This window comes from Oryzias latipes, chromosome 9 (assembly GCF_002234675.1).
Source record: "Oryzias latipes chromosome 9, ASM223467v1".
Lineage (NCBI taxonomy): Eukaryota > Metazoa > Chordata > Actinopteri > Beloniformes > Adrianichthyidae > Oryzias > Oryzias latipes.
In genome coordinates this window covers 10394086-10416940 of record NC_019867.2, presented here as the reverse complement: position 1 = coordinate 10416940, position 22855 = coordinate 10394086, and the positions used below count along the sequence as shown (strand labels likewise).

Genomic DNA, 22855 nt, shown 5'->3' with positions numbered 1-22855 from the left:
TGAAAGGTGCCAGAAGAATAAAGTTATTTTTATTAGTGTTATTATTATTCTGTATGGTATGTCCTCTCGGTGTGTGGCTCCATCTTCCCTACAGTAATAGCTACTGACAATTCAAGGTCACATTACAGTGTTATGAGCTCAGGGTGCTGCTATAGGACACAACAAGGTTATCACAGAGATGTAGAGAGAGCAGGAGATTGCAGTTGTGCAGGACGCACGGAATGACAACTTTATTACACATGTGAACACCCCAGTAGGACCACTCATAAATACAGGAAAAACCATCTACAAACACATACCAACGCTCCAGAAAGCACTGCACAAACACCTCTGTATGTAGTCTGTTCGTTGGATCTGTGATCAGCTTTTATGTGCTTTTAGCCCTTTGACATGCCATTGGTGTGTGCTGTGCAAACATTAATACGTGAACTTCTTTGTGTTCAGGATCTCAACAGAGAGGAAGTCTTGCTGCAACAACTGAGGGAGAAAGATGAGCTGATTATCCGACTGCAGAATGAACTGGTAAGATCTATTTACTGAACTGAAATAAAAGGTGGGGCTTTACACAGACTTATTGTGACTTATGAATGTCCCCCCCCCCCCCTTTTTTAATGTACAAGTATTTTTTGACGTTTAATTCTTAACTTTGTGATACAGAAAACAGTACCACATTTTCAAACTAAGGTAAATGCAGAAGGGGTACAGTTTCAATACTGGCCTATTTATGGCATTTTCCTCACATGCTTTTATCACAACCTTCGGTTGTTCGCTTCCCCGTTTGGACCCTCAGAGCCTCCAGAGCAGGTTAATAAAGAATCATTTATCGTTCTTCTGGGGGAAACCTTCTTTTATTTCAGTTCTCTTTCACTCTGTATGACAAACATAAACACACACCCCCAACAGTCTTTTGCTGCTCTTGCTCTCCCTCCCTCTCCCTCCCTCTTGCGCTGCACGCACGTTTCCTCCTCCTCCTCCTCCTTCTTAAACACGCGCGAGGTTTCAGCACATACACATCCTCAATCTACAACACATGTTTCAATGTGGGTACATGCGGCTTGTAGACGGGTGCGGCTTATGTATGTACAAAATGGTTTATCCTTGAAAAATGTAATGGGTGCGGCTTGTGATCAGGTGCGCTCTATAGCCCGGAAATTACGGTAAGCCTGTAGAAGTTGCAGAAGCTTGTAGAAAGGCCACACTCCTTCCACTGAAAGCTAGCTTGGGCTTATTTGTCAATCAAACTTCTTGAACATTGACACGAGACAACTTTCTTTCATTGAGGTATCTAATTGGTCAGTTTATAGCTCAAATAATTTGCACTACAGAAAAAATATTGTGAAAAAAATGATCGAGAACATGTTTAAAAAGGTTGCAGAGCAAGAATGGCAAGTTGACTCGCAAGCATTGACTGAATACTGGACTAAATGAACCCTCCCCCTAGCGTACCGAATAGGAAGTACTTGCTGGCTCCAAGAAGCAAACATCCCACAGACTTCTATAAAGAAATAAACAGCTGTCACTCGGTCATTCTATTTCTCCGATACCTTTTTTAAACATGTTCTTGAAAATCCAATTTTTTTTCTTCATGTTAGGGCTGCACGATAAGAGGAAAACTTGCAATACGTGAAATTGGTGATTAATATTGCGATAGCGATATAATTTGCGGTATATAAACAAAGAGCAAAACAACCGAAAACACCATTCCCATTCCATTGCTACAATTTAAAAATTATACTCCAAATGACCCTCGCTGACATAGGAGGCAAACATCTAACATAATAGGGGACCATCTGATTGGTCAAGAACGTGAAGGGGTCCATCTGATTGGTAAAATGCATAAAGGGATTTATTTGATTAGTTAAATACTTCAAGTTGCCATAAGATTGTTTAAGCATATTTAAGGTAACCATTTATTGCAATTTTCGCTGTCTTTTGCGATATGCATATTGCATAGCTTGATGTTGCGATAACAATAAATTTGCGGTATATTGTGCAGGCCTACTCGAGTTATTCAAGTTATAAACTGACCAATCCAATGCCTCAATAAAAGTAGTTTGCCTTGCGTCAAACATTTAGAGCATTTGACTGACCGATTCTTCTGAGCCTGCCTTCAGTGGAAGGGGTGTGGCCTTCTAAAATGCTCACCACTGATTGGAGAGAGTGGTCTTCAAAAGAGTAGACTAAGACCGACACGGACTAATTAGTGTTCGGCAGTGGAGCCGCCATCAGTGTGTGAATGTGTGTGCGCATGGGTAAATGGGACTGGGATTGTAAAGTACTTTGGGCTTTCTTAGAAGGTAGTAAGGCGTTATAACCCTTCTGTTATCCAAGACACACTAATGTTGGGAGTGGGGTCAACTGGACCCCACAAGATAGCACAAGGGCTAATTAATCACCACAGTCTCTGTAGGCATAAGTTAAGATCTCAGAATCAAATTTCTGATTAACTACTGCAGCTGTGCAGAAACGATGTCCTTGAAAACAAAAGTGTCTTTTAATTTTGGCAAAGAAATTGCATTATTATGGACCAACAGATGATCGTAGTTGGTCTTACATTTTCAGGTTTGGGTTCCTTATAAGTGTCCTGATGACTGAGATGTTGGCTTTGTTCCTGCCATCAAGTCTAATCCCACATTTTTCAATATTCACTTTAGGGTCTGTGCACTTTGCACTGGATAAGAAATAAAAACGGAATTTTGATCAATGGTTCCTCTACATGTCTTGATTTCTGATGTCTCCTAGGTTGAACTACTCCACCGTCTTTTAACTGTTCATTAAAGTACATTCTAAAAGGCAATAATGTGAATGTTGTCAAATACTTGATTGGTTAATATTTGAGTTACTAGGACATTCCTAATTATTTATTTTTGTTTCTTATTATCGGGTTTATATATTGTAAATTGTTTTTTTTTTACATTGCTTTTGCTTTACCACACTTCTCAGAAACAGATTATTTAATTATTTTTTGTTACTTTTTGTTTTCCTCTTTTCTTTTGTGAGTTTTGTGTCACGTCATCAGGGTCACACAAAGTGACAACGTAAGGCCCTTCCCATCTATTTTTATTATTATTTACAAATTGTTTGTGCCAGCCTATTTTAATACCAAGTTATTGCGAGTCCACTTCAGAAAAGAAAATTCACGATTTTTTAAAATTGCTTTTGTTGTCAGTACTGAGAAGCGAGCCGTTTTATTCATCTGGATACAGAGATACAGAGATTTAATCAACAATATATTGCCTTGTCTTTTCTTTTTTTTCCGGGTGATTTGGATGCTTTGATTCTTGGAACATCTGCAGCAGTACAGCAAATCCTTTACAATTTATCATCTACATGCCTGTAATTTGTCACCTGCTCCATCAAAGTAATGGAATCCAGATATTATGAGAGGCCTTAGCACAGTAATGTGCCAGTGTTATAATGGTATCTTGAAAGATGCCAGTACAACCCACTGACTTGATACTTATATAGCATCTGTTTGTTTCATCACTTTTTGGCACTTATATTTCTTTTTTTTTTTTTTTACTCTAGCTGTTCCTCTAGTCATCTCTCTTTGTCTTCCTGTCAGCACCAGCTGTCTTTTTTTACTCAACTGACTGTTGCTAACGCTCTGCGCAGCTAATGCAGACTTCACAACAAAAGTGAAAGCAGGCTGGCAGGGCAGCATGCAGGTTGTACTTAAGATTAATTTTAGACATCATTTTGACAGGTAATATAAAAGACTCTAATACCCTCTTAAGATCCACAGTTAACCCTCAGTGAGGCGGAAAGTTTGCTAAAGAGAGGACTGTTTTATGTCTTTAAATTTTTTATTTTATTAGATATATTGTAAAAGTTAAAAAGAAAAATCCAAATCGATTAACAAATTCCAGGTTTTGTTTTCTGTTTATTTAGACTCTGCAATAGTTTGAATTGTTTTGTTATTTTCTTCATAGTAAGCAGTTTATCCACATTTCGCATTTGACATAAATGCTATTGAACAGCTAAACTTAACCTTAAAATTTCAACCTTAAATTTCCTTAGTCTTTTTCCTACAATATTCTTATATTTATGTTTTGAAAAATGTATATATTTTATTACTAATGCCTCAAACGTTGACCTGAATGTTTATTTTTTTCTTAATTGCACAAAAAGTAAGTTATTTTTTCTGTTTTACATTTTTTGAGAAAGACGATAAGAAATAAAAGAAGTATTCTAATTGAACATAAATTACCATGATTCTACTTAACTTCGTAATGAGTAAAGTAAGATTTGGAGAAATTTAAACTTAAACATCAGAACAAGTGTTGCTAATAAGGAAGTGCCCATTACCGAATTGAGACCCAAATGAGTGGGGTTGGGGGCCCAACTCTAAAAATGTGCTACAGGAAAGCACAACACTAGTTTTTTATGGATTTGACTTTAAGTAAGATGTTAAATCAGTCAGGATACATGGAAAAGGAGATGAAGACGTGTGCTGGTTACTGATTCATAGGTACAGTATATTTTTAGAGGAATGACACCCTCAGCACTAAAGCCTGCATGCCATCATAAAAAAAACTCAAGCTCCTCAAGTCAAAGGCAGATAATGTGAAATGGAATCTAAAAATGTGTTCTTTTTTCATCACATATTAATCTACATAAGAATTATAAGCACGTACATATACAAATATGCACTGCTCCTAACCAGTTTACCATTTGTAATTTAGATTTTATTAATTTTATTTCTACGTTGCAGTTGATATTTTTCTAGTGATGCTTAGTGAGATTTGAACTGGGTTATAAACACTGCCGCACCAAGGTATCTGTATGCAACACCCACACATCCAGCACTCTCAGTTTCCTCTTTTACAGGGATATTATTGATTTAACAGATTATCCTGGTGCGGATGAGCAGAGGAAAACATTTTCTACAGTGGTTGTCATGGAATTTATTTTAGCCTAGCTTTTTTCTTGTTTGACATGTAAAAGTGCTCCAGATGCAGGTTTTTGTCATTTATTAAAATTGACATGTAAATTTATTTATTTTTTTCTCTTCTTGAATGTCAAGAAGATATTTTATCATTCTTTATTGATTTTATGGTTTATGTAAACACAATATTTTTCCCATCATGGTACCTTACCATGTTTTTTTTAACTAGCACTCATGATGTTTTTTTATTTTTGTTTTTTTTAGTAGTAGTCAACACAGTCAAGTTCCTTTTCAGTTATTACATTGTTTTTAGGTCAGCATCTGAAAATATGTGTTAGACTATAAACCATGTACATTCAAACTGTTACTAAGTCCTTGAGTACTTTTTGAGCAGTTAATTATTTTTACTTTTTGTCAAGTACATTTTTGAAAAACAATTTTTTGCTATATCCAGTTATATCCATTTTTAGTCCATAGTCTCAAGTTAAACATCAACAAGAGTTCATTATTCATTCCAAGTATTTATTAAAGTATTTTAGATACTTTACTCCCCTCTGCTAGTTCATGACCATTTTTAGAGGAGTCTATGGTGGGATAAAGCAACACTGATTAACTCAAGTCTTTGTTCTCATATTTTTGACACCAGAAGGGAATTATGGTGATAATTTTATCAACAATCTATCTTAAAATTAGGTAGTAAACATATTTAGTATTTGTCTAAAATGCACACTCATAGGTTCCATTGATGTCATTTTTCTTTTTGTATTTTGTCTGCATAGGTTAAAAGTCACTAAAAAAAGGTTCTCGTCTGCAAATGACATGATATCATTCGCCAACTTTTTCTATTTGTGTAGAAAAACATCCATCATGGCTCAGTGCATTAAACTGCTCTTTTCTAAAATATTTATTTGCAGCTGGCTATGTGGTGCCTTTCTGTCTAAAAACTTCTTGTTGTGTTTGATTGATGATTAGTGATGGATGGATAAATAATTTGACATCCCAGTGGATATATTTAAGTTTCATAAGTGTTCTATTTATTTGTATTTTAAGATTTTCCCCATCCTCTGTTACTTTTTTACCATTTTCTGTTTTGATTTCCTTTATTTTTCCCTTTGCTATTTAAGTTTTTTTTAACAAATGTTCACACCAATGGTGCTCACGGCACTGATACTTACTGAGATGTTTACATACTTCTCATTGTTCAGATACAGTTTTTAGTGTTTAGAACAGCTTGTTAACTGTGCTGCTGCCCATGTTTAACCCCTGCTTTTGTCTATCCTAAGCATAAAACACATAGCCTTTTCTCCAAATTCAGGAAATGCAGTGATGTGAGTGAGTCTGTGTGTGTGTGTTTGGGAACAATGGCACAGTTGTGTGGTGTTGGTGTGTGGGAGAATTTTGAATGAGAACTTGTCCTGCTGAAGCTAAGTTAAAGTGCAGTGTTCGAAGGAAAGGACAGCTCATAGCCACTTTTCACCTTATTCTGCCCCCGCTTGTAAATCTGCCAGTGAAAACCTTTTAATTATCTCATAAGGAAGACTTGGTAGCTGCCTGGCCATCATGAGCTGTCACTTATGAGTTTTCATCCCTGGGTTGAAACCTTTTTCCAAAGACTAGTGTTTGTGTTTTACCCCGTAGTCTTAAATGAATAATTAAAGCAGCTTCTAAAACCTTACTTGTATATCAGATTTTTAAGACAAAAAAAACAACAACTGTATTTTAACTATTGTTTATTTTAGTGAAAGCTACTGAATTTATTTGTGTTTTACAGCCCCACCATCTGTCTGTTCTTTAACCCATGAGCAGTGCGGAGAAAGCGTGCCAGAATGATTAGTGGCATGATCATAAAATGCTCCCAGTGGAAGCAGTACTGAATTCCTCAAAGGCCTTGCAACCTTTGCTTGAAAATAATCACGTACAGGTTGCCGAGAAGCTGGCAGGGTCTTGGTTAGGGTGAAAAATCAGTATTTTGAAGTGAAGCGCCAGGCCTTTATCAGTGTACCTCCATTTGTAAATCTGCCAGGGAGAACCCATTAATTATCTCCTCGAAGGACCTTTATTGCTAGTTGGGCAGCTTTAGCTGTCAATTTTCATTATTTCCCTCTTCTTAAGCGCTTATGCAAGGTCCCTGATCCAATATTTGGCTGTTGATATCTTCTCTTGCAATTTGGTTTTACTTAATCATGACATAGAAGTCGAGATGACACTAAAGAAGAAGAGGCAGTTGAGGGTGTCAACACTGAAATTGTTTTTTTCCGTTTTACTTGCTAAAGCTAGCAAAGCACTGGGAAACAAAAATCTGCTGGGAAACGGTAGCTGTTCTCTTTTATTTATGCCTGTTATTTTCTATTTTTTTTTGTTTTTGTCTTGATGGGATTTGGAAATGGCTCATGGGTGTGTGTGCCTGTTTTGTGTCCAGGAGAGTGCCAAAGCCGCCCTGAAGATGAAAGACTGCCAAATGACCGATCGCACAACGCAGACGGAACACATGGGACCAGAGGTGAGCTGCTCGCAGGAAAAATACACAAGGTCCCTTTTTTCGTGTTGCCAGACGTATGAACACAAAAAAAAACCCCACGCACATCTTTCTCGCACTCTTGACTTACATCATGTTTGCCTTCTGTTTTGTAAATTTCAGTCAAATTGATCAAATCAAATACGTTGTACTCAGCAGAGATTTCTTTACTGAATGTTCTTGTCCAGCGACTTCTCCTCTTCCTCCATCCTTCAAATCTCTGCAATGCTCAGAATGAGCATTGTGCCGCTTCCTGCCTGCTTACCTAACGCCCCTCAGTTGATATAGCCTCTTTGGCATCTTTAAAGGCTGACAGTATGGGAACGCAGAAGACTTAATGGATGACTGTCTAAAAATGGCTGCCTGTACTGGAAACGGGAGCAGAGTTTTTTGGGTCTTATTCTTTGCCTTTCAAAGTAAAAGCTTTGCTATTGTTTATCAGGAAATATTTGAACTAGCTAATGACTTCCTCATACAGATATACAAACTTACAAAAGTTTGATTTTTGATTTAATTAGATGATGCCAAAAGTAAAATGACTTCTTTTATTTATTTCAACATGACTGTTTGCATAAACAGCAAGGTTATTATTAAGTTTAGCAGGATCTGTTTCACTTTTTTGCTGTGATAAATGAGTCAATTTTCCTTCTACAAATAGTTGATGAGAAATAAAGTTTCAAAAAGTAAACTTAAGAAGAGGTAATTGCCAAATGTGCAGCAGTCAACATTCCACTCACAGTTACGGTGTTCCGTGTAATGATGGATCCCGAAGACAACTGCTTATTTTCTTGTTGTAAAGTAAGCTTCCACCAGTAAATCAGTAGTCCTAATTTCACTTATAATTCTGAATATCTGGTCGACTATTGAACCATGAAAGAGGGATTTTAGTAATCACATAAAATTCTCCTGCTTGTGCATCTGCGCTATAACAGTGTCTGACACTTATTTGGAGTCTACAGATACAACACATTCCTGATCTGGAAAAAGATTATTAAAGACAAATAACTAGACATTTTTAGGCCTGTGGTTAGTACTTTACTTGGGAGACCGTTATTTCTTTGTACTAGAAATAACGTTATTTTAAATTTAAGTTTTCATGAAATGTATCAGTTAGAATAAATTAAGAAGAAATAGCAAGAAGGCCCTTCAAATTCTATTTTGGGCCCTTTCTGTGTGGAGTTTCCATGAATTTTCTCTAGTCACTCTGGCTTTCTCCCTCAATCCAAAGGCATGCTTCATAGGTTAATTGGTGATTTGAAATGGTCCTTAGATGTGACTGAGTATGTGTGGTTGTGTGGCTCCACAATGGACTGGTGAAATATCCAGGGTGCGCCCCGCCTTAGCCCAATAGAGCTGGGTAGGCTCCAGGAACCTCCTGAGCTTTACCAGGACAAAGCATGTTTAGGAAATGGATGGATGGATGAGTGGACTTCAGCATACAGAGAAACTGAAGGAAGTCACACTTTTTTGTGTTTTTCTGTCTTTAACCACTAAAGTCAAATGGCAGATTTCTGATTCTGGTTCAGGTGGAAGTTTATTCTTCTTTTCTCTCCACTGTCACGCAGTATATGTCAAGTATTGAGAATCATCCCAGGTAAAATTAGGTCAACAATATTTCCATTTGGTATGGTCCCTTGTTAAAGGAAAAGCTTTATGGGGCCTAAATTGAATGGATGAACATACACAAGTTTCATAAAAGATTTTCTGCTTTGTTTTGTAGTTTTGTGTTAACTTTCTTTATATTGTGTTTTATTTGTCAGTAGGTTAGATCATGCAATCAAAATTGAGTTAAGCTAAATTAAATTAAGCCTACAATCTTGTCTTACCTGCCATGATTAGTACCACTAACTGTTTTATTTTTTCACTACTCTTTTATCACTTTTTTACATTTATTTGCAGTATAGTACACAGATTGCATGTATGTCTTGTGCTTCATTTACCATCAGTAACTAATGCATTTCTTGTGCAACGATCGTAGGCTTGCCAGTTCCAAAGGCCAAAGTAAGCTACCGTGTGGGAGTCTATGTGCAACATGCATTAGTGTGCACTTTCATATGCATTCGAAAAAATTTTCACTGTGAATGTGTGTGTCCTTTTTAAAGCTGCCATTAGTCCTGTTCTTGGATTGCAAGGACAGTAAAGTGCTGTTGAAAGTGTCAAAGTAATTTCAGGTAAATAGGTTACGTTTGTGTCTCAGACAGTATAATCACTCATTATTATGGCTTTTGGTGTGTTTTATGATTTGTCATGCCTCATCAGTATACAGCAATTTGCACATTAGCATGGTATTAGGAAGCCATGAATGCATTTTACCACTTAGTCCCAGTCCAGGTGTTTTTCTCTGAACTCTTAGTTCAGAGAAAGAACTGACTGTGGAAAGGTTGCAGACTTTAAAGATCATGTTTTTAACATGTTGTTTCAGCTTTTCTATCATGATGAAGGACATATCTAAAGAAAACTAAGATTAAAACTGTGTTTTTGAGTTATTCTCTATTGAAATCATGGTGAATCAGGAGCAGACAAAAGAAAGGCTGTTTGAACAAGCTTGTAGTTACGTGAAATTTACAATCCCCAGGTCACAAGCTCCCTGCTCCACTTGCAGAAAAATAGATCCATGTACGTCTTGGTTTTCCTTATCTGAGCTGGCATCAGGCTCAAAACTGTTTGGTGGGATGGCTCCAATATTGCTTACAATTTTTGTTGTAACCCTAATGTTAGGTTGGGGTTGTGAGGGGCTGTGAACTAGCGGGAGTGTACACAAAGGAATAATGGGAAATGAAAATGACAAGTTTTTTTTGGTTTTGCTAAAAACAGCATAATATTAATTAAAAGACCACTAGGAACACTTTTTACATTGGATCAAAAGATTGATTGGATTAGGACTTTAAGGCATTTAAAAGTTCTTATTTTTGGAAAAGTATATTATTACATACTAATTTTTTTTAAAATATATTTCATTAAAACCTTCTTTAAGCATTTATAGTACTCTCCCCTGATTCGCTGGTGCTAAGGACCAGAGACGCCTGCAAATACGCAGAATCTGCTAATACGGAGACCCCCCCCCCCCCCCCCCACACACACACACACACCTGGTGGCCGAACAATGTCCGTCGTCCGATCCTTACTCATCAAAAACCTTTCTGAAACATTTCTGATACTTTGTAAAAAAATTATTAAAGAATATTGGAGTATTTCTCAGCATAAAAAGTTTTTTTATTTATGTTTCATTTAGAACAGTATATTGTACTGTAGCGTATTTTATAACACACATTAGGAGTGTCACTCTTTGACTTGTTCTTCCAGGTTTCATCCATCATTCATTTATCCAGAGGATCATTTTTCTCTGCGATTATCTTTTCCGTCTACTTCTTCAGGCTTCAGTCCATTTCAGCTGATGCCATTACTCCGTGCAGGGGCACAAACTTCGATTGGTTATGATTCAGGAACCGGTGGAAACAGCTTTGAAATCTTCTTTAGGGGTCGGCTAGGAAGCCGACGGGTCGACGTTACCTTCCTCTCCGCCCCACTCCTCCACCGCAGGTCCTTCGTTGGACGCAAAAGTCTGATGCAAGCGTCTTGAGCTGTGTTTTTTGTGATAAACCGGAGGAGTCACGTGAATGAATAAAATCCACAAAAACGTGAAACTGCGAATATTGAACCGTAAATAAGCAAGGGAACACTGTATGCTGTTTTGTTTGGAGTAAACCTTTAGAAGCATATTTGGTTATGACATAATTCCTTTTAGTTAGTGCCTCTGAAGAGATATTTAAACTCAAAAGACTCAAAAGTCAGGTCCATTTTTCTTTTATGGTCAGTAGTTTGATGCTTTGGCAACCACTAATGTGAATTTGAGGGATCCCACTGAGGATTTCATCTTTACATATGAGTTTTGTCATATTCCAGAAGTCAAGATGTCAGTTACCTTGTCTTTCTAATGCAGCATCTAACCTTAAGGGTTTTTTTTCTTTCTTTCGCAGCCTCATGTGTATGGGTTGTATTATCTATTATAGGACTATCACCCATATGTGGGCCCCTTGAGAAGATGGGCTTTTAATTAGAGGAGCAGCTGGCTGCCCGCTAGCAAACAAAGCTAGCAGCACAGGTGACTTAACTCAGCAGTAGCTGCAAGCATGTGCTGCCTTATTTTAAACCCCCTCCTATCTCATGTGTGCACGCATGTGTGTGTGAAAGTGAGAGAAGGAGCCACTGTGTGGGAGATGCCGTGGCATGGAAGTGGCCTATATAGGTTAGGCACCCAGTGCATCAAGGACAGGGTATGCGCAACAAAAAGTGTGTCTACAAGTGGGGCAGCTACTTCTGCTGGTTCTATCACTTCTCTGGGTCGACCACCTCCCTCATCCTCTCTCCCTTAAACTCACTTCTTGTTTTCTGGAACGTCCTCTTACTTTGCCCACTGCAGCTTGTATTCATGGACAGTGCACGAGTCTGCCTTTAGAGGTCCTCTCCTCTCTCAGTTTTTCCAAGCTCCTGGAATTCAACAGAGATAGTTCTGCCCTGGTTTTTCCCGCCGGTGGACACTGTGTCCTAGCTACAGCTTCCACACCAAACTTTCCCCACACAAATTCAACTTTTGTCCAACTTTTCACAAAGTTCCTTATCCAGCCCCTTTTAACAAGGCCGCTCGATGTTTTGCTGAGCTTAAAAAGGTCATAAGAAGTAAGTTACTTGAAATGCTCTTTGTCTCCCCTCTTACATATCTCTTCAAATGACATTTGACATTTGTCCAGATAATTGGCAACTGGTTTGTTAGTTTTATGTCAAAGTTATATCGTGTAGCTGTCTTATACATTATACACGCAGTCATATTAAATCCTTTTTTTGTAAACCTCAAACATCCTATACAACTAAAGTAATGTATTTTCTGATTTACATAAGTATGCAGGCTAAGTGAAACGTTATTTTTGATAAAGACATGTAAGTATAAAGATAGTTTTATTATAAAAGACTCTAAAGGTTTAATATGATTACACTGCAAGTCAAAAATAGTTGTTGCTTAGCAAATAAGTGTATATAGAGGCTGCAGCTGTACACCTTCACTCATAATCTGTGCGTTTGTTACAATAAAGCAATTACTTGTCTTCATAACGTTTATGAAATCATACCCTGAGCAGGTAACATAACAGTTTGCCAAATTCATTTCCAAAAATTGCCTCGCTCTACACTTAAAACTACTAAGTGACTTTGCTAAAGAAGCCAAACACAAAGAGATGTTTTGAAACTGACCCACTTCTTTTCATTGGTGGTCTTCAAGATTTCTGTTTCTGTGCTTGTGTGTGTGTGTGTGCATGGTGTGGAGTTAGGTGGTTGGCTGAAAAGGAAATTGGGAAAAAGTATAATAAGAAGGGGTTAGAGAAAAAGGCGTGGAGCTATTTCATGTCCCTTAGCGCCTCTTTAAAGCTGGGGGGACGGTGGCTGCGTGAAGGTATTTTCAGGCAGGATTGAATCGATTGAGATTGCTTTCTTTCAGCAGGCTAATTTCATGGGCATTCTTAAAGGGAACACTTTAGGGGGGAATCAAAAGCTGTTGGTGGTGAGCTCTCTCTTATTCCCTTTTCCCTGTATCTGCCTTTAAAAAAGCCAAAATGGCAAATATAGTTTTGTAGATTTAGATATCGTGTTTTAGTTCAAATCATGTATTACACATATGTTGCAACTATAACACTCTTTTTGTAAGGAGCACAATATTTAGCCAATATACATTTATGAAGATGACATATTGATAAGCTTTAAATTCTGTTCAATCAGGACTCTTAGATTGTCTGTAACTTATTTGATCTTTTCTTCTATCGATTCCATAAACTCACTCTAAAGCTTTTTTGTTTCTGTCCCAGCTGCGCACAATGGTCATATCTTGTTCAAAAGGCATTTCATTGCAAGAGCATTTATGATGAACTCCTCACATGTCCTGGAGCTGGGGGCTCTAAATAAGTAAACACAACCAGAAAAGATCATAAGATTCTGCGTCATCCGTGTTTCCACATGAAGCATGTGCCTGTCTTACTTGAGGCATGGCTGGTCCAGTGCTGAGTGTTATTATGTAGGTCTTCCACTCCTATTCCTGTAAACTAGATCATTTTGTACAAACGAGTCCTTACTGAGTAATGATACTGCTGGAGATAGAAATTAGAAAGAAAGACGGAGAGAAAGAGGAGAAGGAAATTCAGTTTTCTGCCCTATATAGATTTTTTTGTTCTTCTCTTTCTGTCAGTTAGACTTTTTCTTTTCCATCTTTCCATGTTTTAATGGTGATTATTTATTTAGTCCTAATTGTTCACTGTAGTGTGGCCTTTACCTCTAGAGATGCCTCTTTTTTGTATTTCTTTTTGCTTTAAGCACAGTATTTATCCATTTTCTTTGATTTGATCTATTCTACCATCTTCATATTGCGTCTCATAAACCTGCTCCTCATAAACTTTACCTTTCACCCAACATGCATCTTTTTCCTCGCCCTGTCATTCCTATTGATATTAAACTTTGTGCCCTTTGTTAATATTTAGTCTTTTTTATTATCTTGATCTTGTCTGCTTTCATCATAATCCTCTCCTTTGCTCTTCTCTCATTTATTAGTTCATATAATTTCAAAATCCCTTTTTTCCCATTATAATCAGCCTTTCACCTACTGTATATACATTTTTTTCTGCTTTTCATATTTCTTTTATTACCGCTACTCTTTCACCCTACCCTTGGCTCTCACCTCTTTTCTAATTTTACCTTCTAGTTTCTTGCAGATTTCTTTTTCGTCATCTTTTGTGAAACCCGTAAATGATCCTTTTCAGCACTGTTAAAATGTAAACCAATGTTTTTCACAATGCCCTCTGCATCTCTAAAAAAAAGTGTAAAAGTTCTTACAGTCTTTGTATAAAAGAAAAACAGTTCCTTTAGCAAGACTTTCATTTCCTAAAGCTTTGCGTATATTACACTTAAGAAACAAAGTAAACCAAGCCACAGGTTAATGAGACCAACACGTTAGTGGCACCATTAAGGCTTGATTTCCAGTATCAAGTACTGTTAATATAAGTTTATGTAACATTGGTTTTAGCTCTACAAAGCATCTGCATTTTGAAGGAGCCCACCTGCAGCTTCTTAGCAAACCTCAAATTATAGCTGAAGTACCCCTTAATATGCCCCATTAATATGCAATCAGCAAAATGCTGAAAATCTATTGGACTTTCTGTAAATAGATTTCTGTAGTAGAACCAAGATAAAAACTGTTTATGTCCACATACAAGCCTTATTTCTTTCTGAAAAACAGTTTACTGTATAAACAGTTTTTTGAAGCATTTTTGTTTCCTCCTCCATACAGTTTGTATCAGTTTTAAACTTATAAATATTCAGAGCGTTGCCAGCTGGGAGAACATTAATACAGATTACATAGGTAATTGTGGAGCAAAACACTATTAAAACTGTTAGATGGGCATTTTGCCAAAATGTTTCCAAGTGGCTCAGAAACTGTGTTCGTGTCGCATGACTTTCAAGCACATTGTTGCTGAATAGCTATTACATTTGTACATTTTGGCAAGCATGTTTGTGGGGATGATGGATAGCTCAATTTTGGGGAATAAAGGTACATGCAGCCAACATTCAGATACTTTGGACACTGGTGCCAAAACTGACTCTTGCTTCATTTTTCTTGTCAAACACTCTTTTTTTTTTTCTAAATATTTGATGATTCTTTTTAATTATTTAGAAGGTTGTCAAGTGTGTTGTCAATAGTTGTTTTTGTCGTGTGTAAATAACAAGAAGTTTGGTTTAGCTTCAATTGAAGGTATCCGATATGAAATATTGGAAGATATTGAGGTTCAGACTTGACAGTGGGATCTGTCACTCAGTTTTCTAAGTTGGTTTGCATGTAATGTCTGTGGAAGTTAAAATTTTGAATCTATTCAATCTAATGGAAATTCCTCTTTGTCTCCGCCCCTCTCTTTTTTTTGTTTTGTTTTTCAAATGATCTTTTTTTTTTCTTCCTTTTTTTTTGGCCCCTGCTGCATGTGTCATCATGTGCTTTGCTTCTAGGGCATCAAGGCGCATGGGAGCGCCACGTTGTCATCAAGGAGACAACTGAGTGAGTGTCTCTGTTCTGATATCATTTGGCTGGACATGACTGTGTTTTGTAGTGGTCTACTTTGATATAGTACATAGCAGAACAAGGAGTCTTGGTACTAAGGCTTGATTAATCTGCAAGTCTAATTAGAGATGATTGGTCTATAACGTGCAATGACTTTTCTTCACAAATCAGCTTTTTTCCCGCTCAAAATTGAAATGTAATGATGTTTCTAAGAACCCAGAGTAAAATAAACTTTTGCCCTTTATTTTTAACTAAACCTAATTATTGAACTTCGAAAACCAAGTAAGTTAATTATATATATATATAAAATTTTTAAGTTGTTTTATTAAAAGAAACTCAGCATAAAGGCTCACTCATTTTTAAATGGAAAAATAAAACACGAAGGCTGATCAAGTGAAGGAGAGCACGATGACCCTGTTTTTAGAGCCAATCAAGCCCTGGTATGTAGACCTTCTGTGCTATGAATGCCACCTGCACTGCTTTGTCCTACAAAGTAGAGAAGAATGCTTGTACCCAGCCGAGAGCAAATCCTTCCCAAAGATGGTGACCCAGACGATGTGAAATTCAGCGATTATGTTTTTAAAGCGAATGCTGCAGAACACCTATTTCTGCCAGACGTTTTTTGATAGGCTTATGTGATATTTTCTGTGGTTTGTGACAAAGAGGAGAAAAGATAAAAAAACACTTGATAGTCATGCAGAAAATGTAGATTTCATTACAAATACACATTGCAAATCATGACAAAGACCTTAAAATAAGAAAAAGAAATTACAGTTTAAAATTTTGGGCAATGTAGAACCAGGTCCCCATTAGTCAGCTCATGGTACATTTAAATTAAAATCTTGTATTGAAGACTTCCCTTTCAATGCTTATAGGCTACATACTAACTTGGCAGTCAATTGTCAGAAATATGGAAAATATTTCAATTGGTCTTATTAATAGCTACCAGCGTTTTGAAATATACTTGCATTTAGAATGTATACTGTCATAAAACTCCACAGAAAATATTATGTTACAGTACAATACCATACGACAGAAAACTTTTCAATGTCTGTTCCCTGTCAGCTGTCCTGCACTGTTCTGAATTGTTGTAGTGTAGCATGCTGTAGGATTCGTAGCATCAATATGTGAATGCAGTATTTTAGTCCCCCCTCTCCTGTTTACATTGCAGCGTTGCGCGTGGTTGCACTTGAAACTTTGATCCTATTTTCACAACACGCTGGCTCCCCTCGGCCTGTCACCTTATCCAAAGTGGTTTGATCCTATTCCGCACCTTTCACCCAGCAACACTCTCTTAACACAATATCAGAGGCCTTTAGAGACACAGGTATTCACATTTTACTTGCTCAAAAGTCAAAGATTTCACTTAAAAACCACACAGCCAGTGTCAAAAATAAGTAATGCAGTTTCAGATTTTTTTTTTTTAAATATGTGCACATTAAGTTACATAAAAAAACTCTTAAATGTTAAAGGTTAAAGCATAAAGAGGCAGTAAGTGCCATTAAAATTTCATTTGTATGCTCCATTTACACAAGGGCAAGCGTGGACCTCCATGCTGATGATGAATGTATGCTTGTTTATCAATTCATGTCTGTCCGTGAAGTTGATTTATTTTTTGCGGAAACATCCTGGCAAAAAGGATCTCATCACCTTTGTTTCCTTTGTTAGTGTGTGTTCTAATGTGTATCTCTGTGTGTTTTGCTGCTTTTTGTAGCTCATTAAGCTTTTTCAGAGACTGACAGTAAAGCTGAGCTGCTAAATTATTTGTCACTTCTGTACCTGTTGCCCCGCAAACACCATTAATGAGCTAAACTTGATTTATTTAACAAGGTGAAATTAATCGCAACCTCTATGGCTACAAGCAGTATATCTTTTTCTAAGCAGCTCTTGGGACATCAAGAATCACATTCTTTACCTGGATTGTCTCTTGAATGCAGGGGAGACATACCTTGTTTTCCCCAGAATACAGATACCTTGTAAAGACATTTTTTTATCAATAATATGTGGGTATATTTTTAGGTTTTGATCACTGATTCTATTATGTAACCTATTTAATAATAAAGGTGTTCTGTATTGTTAAAGATGAGGTGTTTTTACACTGTGCCTTAACAACCAGTATCACCAAAAATGCAAGGTATTTGAGGAAGGTTTTTAGGGTAAATCCTTTAAAAAGCATACATTTTTTTTTTACAAAATGCTGAATCATGGGTTGTACAGGTGGTCCACTCATACTGGCATCAAGTAAAAAGGTTTAAAGTGTAAGATGTTATAAAGAAACTGTTTTCTTTCTGTGCGTTCACGCCTTCCTAGGGGCACTGTTCACTGTAACTGATCTCTGTGTGCTACAGTGTTTTTTTACAGCTGTTTATCAGTTTAATTTTTTTTTTTGTAAAACAGCTAAGTTGTCCCTTTTTTATGGGCATTTGTGTCTGCATACCTGCATATTTAGCTGGATTACACCTTTGATCTTCTTCTCCTTGTAACTTTGTGATTTGCTGCCTTAAACAGGCAGATAAGAGGAATCAGGTATGCGTGCATGCATGGAAAGCTCAGCGGATGGCTATTTTCAAGATAAAACTGGATAAATCCGACTGATCCCTGTCATCTGCGGGTGATATTTTTTCAGAGGAGACTGAAGCCGAAACATCTCCAACATCCGCACTGCTCCGTCATAGAAGACCCACAGAGGTGGGAGCTGTGGGGAGTGCACGTCTGTTTGAATGTGTGCATGCGTGAGGCTTGCTCCCGTGCTGGCGTGCTGCCAGAGCACTTATCTAACTGTGATCCACCGCGCTACTCACTGTGACTCCTAATTATAGACTGAGGCACTCAAACAGACACATATACACACAGTTTGCACATGCTCTCTTGTGTACCATTCACACTAATGAGGAACAGTCCCCGAGGAAGAACCCACACTCCTCTCAACTCCTTTATAAAGGCCACTGTGACCACCTCCTCTGGCAGCCCACCTCCCAGTCCTCTTGTAAGAAAGAAAGTTACATTCTTGCAACAACCAATAAGACAGGGAAGATTTATAGCCTAGAAGTAGGAAAAGATTTTGGGGGGAAAAAAAAGCAAAGTGGGAGAAAAATGAAGACGGAAGAATGCTGGGTTAAAATTAGCAAAAAAAAAAATTAGAGGTGCTGAAAAACTTACTGTGGAAAGAGAAAGAAATTAGAACGATGGCCTGCCAAGAAGCAAAAAGCCAGCAGAGATCATGTTGAGGGAATGAACGGCAGGGGACTTGGAATGACATGTGCGACAAGCAGAGAGAGAGGAGAGAAGATGGAGAATATTTGTTCTTTTAACTTATTGAGATCCGCAAAGCATGATCACAATGAACTAAGAGTCCCACAGGCTTTCTCTGAATCCTTTTAACTGTACCACCCCCCCCCCCTCTCTCTTCATTTTCCTTTATTTTTCTCTATTTTTGCTTTCTGCTGTTATTGTCTCTCCTTCCCTCCTGCCTCGTCATGTTACATGTTGAGCATGGCACTTTGTCAGAGCGCTTCTGTGTAGGTTAGGATGCTTAAAGCATGGTATAATCTTAATGTGCCATATGCTGGATTTTATAAATTTCCTCTGACATTTCACATAATGAGTGACTGCCTTATGCTCAAATAAGAATTTTATCTGGTGAAACAATAAGTAGTTGCTCATTTATTAGCACCACCAGGCTGTTTACAGATTCACAACACATCTTGAAAACCCATCTGCAAGATGCAACAAATTATACCTATAATTTGACCCGCAAAGTATCCATGGTAATATGCAATTATTTCCTTGTGTGCCATACTTGTGAACTATTACTGTGTCCCCTAAATAACTTTTCAGAGGAAATACTTCTGCTGCCTCCACCTTCTTTCATATTCAGTGCTGACAGAAGAGAACAAAGTTAACAGGACAGGACAGAAGGGACTTTGGTGGCCACTGCTGTGAGGCTCTCTTTCCTGCTAACCCCAAATAGCCCCGGGGGCAGTGCATGGGGAAAGGGGGGCCTGTCAGCAGAGTGTGTGCATCAGGCTTTGTGGGTCCGTGCTTGTGTGGGAATCTCAGAGATGTGACCCCATGGCTGGCTTTTTTCCCCCCACGGGCAGGACATAGCGACACAGGGAGGCGCGCACACCTAACCAGGCACAGATGGCAGCCGCAGACAGACGGCCGCAGACACAAACACTTTAATAAATAATTATCTGAACAATGACACTGGGTACAGCGGAGGACGCAGGAGGCAGGACAGATGGACAGGAGGGGAGAAGGATACAACATCTTGACAATAAAAAGATGATAGTTAGAGAATGCAAGGAGAAAGAGTAACAGAGAGGGCATAGGAAGATGGGAGGTTGAAAAGAAGCAGAGAAAGGAGGGCTGAGCAAGCCTGGAAAAGTATTACCTGCACAAAGGAAACCATTAGCAGGGCTGATATTGAAAACACCGTTCAACCGCTAAAGCGTTCATCAGTGTTTTACCGCTGCGCTACTGACTCCTTTAAGTAGTTAATATGGAAAATACATTTAAATAGTACAGATCAAATAAAAGGGAATGAAATTGTGATCAGGAAATAATAGTTGAAGGCAGAGTGGGGTAGCACAACTTCAGAGATAAAGAAAAAAGGTAAATGTACTGTAATAGGAGACGGGTTAAAGATGAAGAGGTCGGGAAACTGAAGAAAACCTGAGAGGAGAAACTGCAACAGCACATTATTCACTGGATAATAGGATATTATTCAGTGTGGAGTGTAAGAAAGTTGACAATCAAATGAAAGCATGGCTAGTCACGGGAGATGCTGAGCTTAGCCATACACGCAGATCTGCATAAGAGGATGTCATGTGCTGACTTACAATTTCTCATCTTCATGAAGGAAGCTTTTTGGCTTCTTTTCAGTGCTCTCTCAGGAGGAACAAACACATTCCTGTCTGTCTTTTAATTTATTCTGCTTTTTAGAATAAACTACTATATTAATGGTGAAATGTTAATACATTTAAGTTGTGTGTTTACAGTTTAATCGGATCAAATGTGTGTGTTGAGTCCAGTGGGACCCTCCAGATAAAAAGGTCCTCTAAGATCAAACTATTGGATATAAACCATACATTCTTTATGAGAATAGGTAAATGTATCCAAGAGAGGTCAATTGGCCTGACCTCAGACAAATTCTTTACTTTGATTTTTGTAATATTTCTGTTAAGTAAAAATAGTGTCTGATGCAACAGCAGATCTGGTATAGTGATATACAGTATTTAACTCCAAACCCAAGCCAAAGTGAAAATCTGCTCTTTCATGTTTTTAAAGGTTAAAACAGTTATACAACTTTTATTAGTCATGTTCCAAATGACAACATTTGGGAGCTCTCTATTGAACACCATTGAGCTGTGGCTGTATCTTTATTATTGCTAGATACAATACTAGGAACCATGCCTGAAAAGAGCATCCTAAACTAAACAGAGTGCGTCTTATTCTCTGCTCCCTGACTCGTTTCACCTTCCTGTGTTCTCAGCTGTCCCCTTTTCAGACCTCCTGCTGTTCCGGCATCCTCTCCATGAGTTGCTGTTTTCACCGTTCTTCTCTGCCTCTCCTCTCACATGCCTTTTTTACTTCAGCGTTCTACTGACACTCTTTTTCTCGCTTTATATCTCCCTGTGTTGCTTTATGTTTGCATAACTGTATCACCAATGTGGCTTTTTTCACTTTTCAGTTAAATATTTATTATTTTGTTCATAGGTTTGACGAGCTGCTCAGGTTTAGTTTCTTCTGTTTATCAAACCAGTTTCTTTCTGATGTTTGTATAACTTATACCAACATTGTTTTTAGGTTCTTCCTGCAGTGGTTGTATATTGAGTTTACAATGACAATCAATCATCCAACACAACATGAACCAAAAAAACAACTTTTAGTCTGCTTTTAAAAGATTTAATTCTGTTTGTGAACACATGACTGTAATGATATTCCTCTAACCTGATCCAGTTTTCGTTACTTTGCAGCATCTGCATCATTTTTCCTTTAAATACAACCTTTTGTCCCTTAGTATCCCACCCAGTTATCATGATGTGTTGTGTTTTTATGTGTGTTCCATGCTCATGTTACACTTTACTCATCTCATTATGGCGTCTTGTTTGTGTCTTCTCTTTTGTTTCCCCATCTTTGCATGTCTTCATCCATTTGTTCGGAAGCAGTAAGCAGCATGGTATGACGGAGGAATACAACAGGTAGGGCTGTCTGTGATGGGTCACTCTGCATTCCTGGGTATTATTTCCTCACAAATTTTCCTTTTTTACTAATGATGTCACGATATATAGTATTTTTCTATTCTGCCAATAATTTCTACAGAACCTTTTAATCAAATAAATATGTTTTTTCACCACATTTTACTTCTTGATTGATCTAATCTGGCAGACTACAGGCTGTTTAACAGTCTAATTGTCTTTCTGGCAAGGATGAGTCACAAGTGGCCCAGGTTTGTATGTGACACCTGCCCTCTATTCATCGTTTCCTAACCATACATTGCTTAGCTTGTTTCTCCTTCCAATCAAGACGGCTGATCATTTGATTTACCTTCGTTATGGTAAATCTGATCTCACTGTTGCAATCCCAAGCAGTGCTCTCAAGTGGCTCTCGTCCTTGCCAAGTCTCCCATCATCCTGTTTCCATTCCTGAAAATGGAAATTAAATTCTATTCGTACAGTCTAACAGAATGTAAGAGAAATCAGAACAACAGATTAAAAAAAACAAAAAAACGGGGGGGAGTGACTTACTGGAAAACAGCTACTTCAGATTTCTGTACGCTCAGTGTCTATGGAGCATGATTTTTAATATTCCTCAGATGATAAATAATTTCTATCTGATTCCAGAAATACGTATCAATATTACCCCTTTTGACTGTTATTCTTTTCTTCAAACAAACATTTAGTTATTATGATTTCTTTTTCTTTTTTACGAAAATCTTGTTTTTCTAATAACATATTAGCTATATGTCATTCTCTTTGGACTAACAAGTTAATGGGACTCAGTCGGGATTTGCATGCCAAAACTGTCTACTCTCAGATAACCTTTTTAAAGGCACGAAGTGATGAACTTTGTTGCCATTTTAGCTGAATGTGTTTCCCTTTTTGGCTCAATTAACTTTCCAAGATTCTCTTAAATCAACCTTTCTCTTCAATTCACATCAGTTGTTTTTCTGTCTGTACTTAAGCCCTCAGTACTGAATTTTCCCACACTAGCCCATTGATCCACTGCTAAAACAGTTGTTATATCAACAGTTACCAAACCTTTTAAATTTGTTTCAGATGAGCTCTTATTGAAAACGCCTCTGACATTTGTTTCTTAGAAGAGGAGCGGGTTAAATGTTTTTTTGATTTAACTGAGGACA

The 22855-nt window shown here is 37.7% G+C and overlaps 1 protein-coding gene across 4 annotated transcripts in view; it reads left to right on the top strand.

Annotated features, from left to right (window-relative positions):
* ccser1 (coiled-coil serine rich protein 1) overlaps positions 1-22855 on the top strand; it is a 128605-nt gene that overhangs the window by 58894 nt on the left and 46856 nt on the right. The window contains exons 9-12 of one of the 4 annotated variants that reach the window (XM_011479004.3): positions 445-522; positions 7308-7388; positions 15438-15486; positions 21663-21695. In XM_011479004.3, the coding sequence (XP_011477306.1) occupies positions 445-522; positions 7308-7388; positions 15438-15486; positions 21663-21679 (225 nt within the window). In that variant the 3' untranslated portion in view covers positions 21680-21695. The remainder of the gene's footprint in view (positions 1-444; positions 523-7307; positions 7389-15437; positions 15487-21662; positions 21696-22855) is intronic. The other 3 variants (XM_020705831.2, XM_011479006.3, XM_011479001.3) reach the window with 3 other exon arrangements.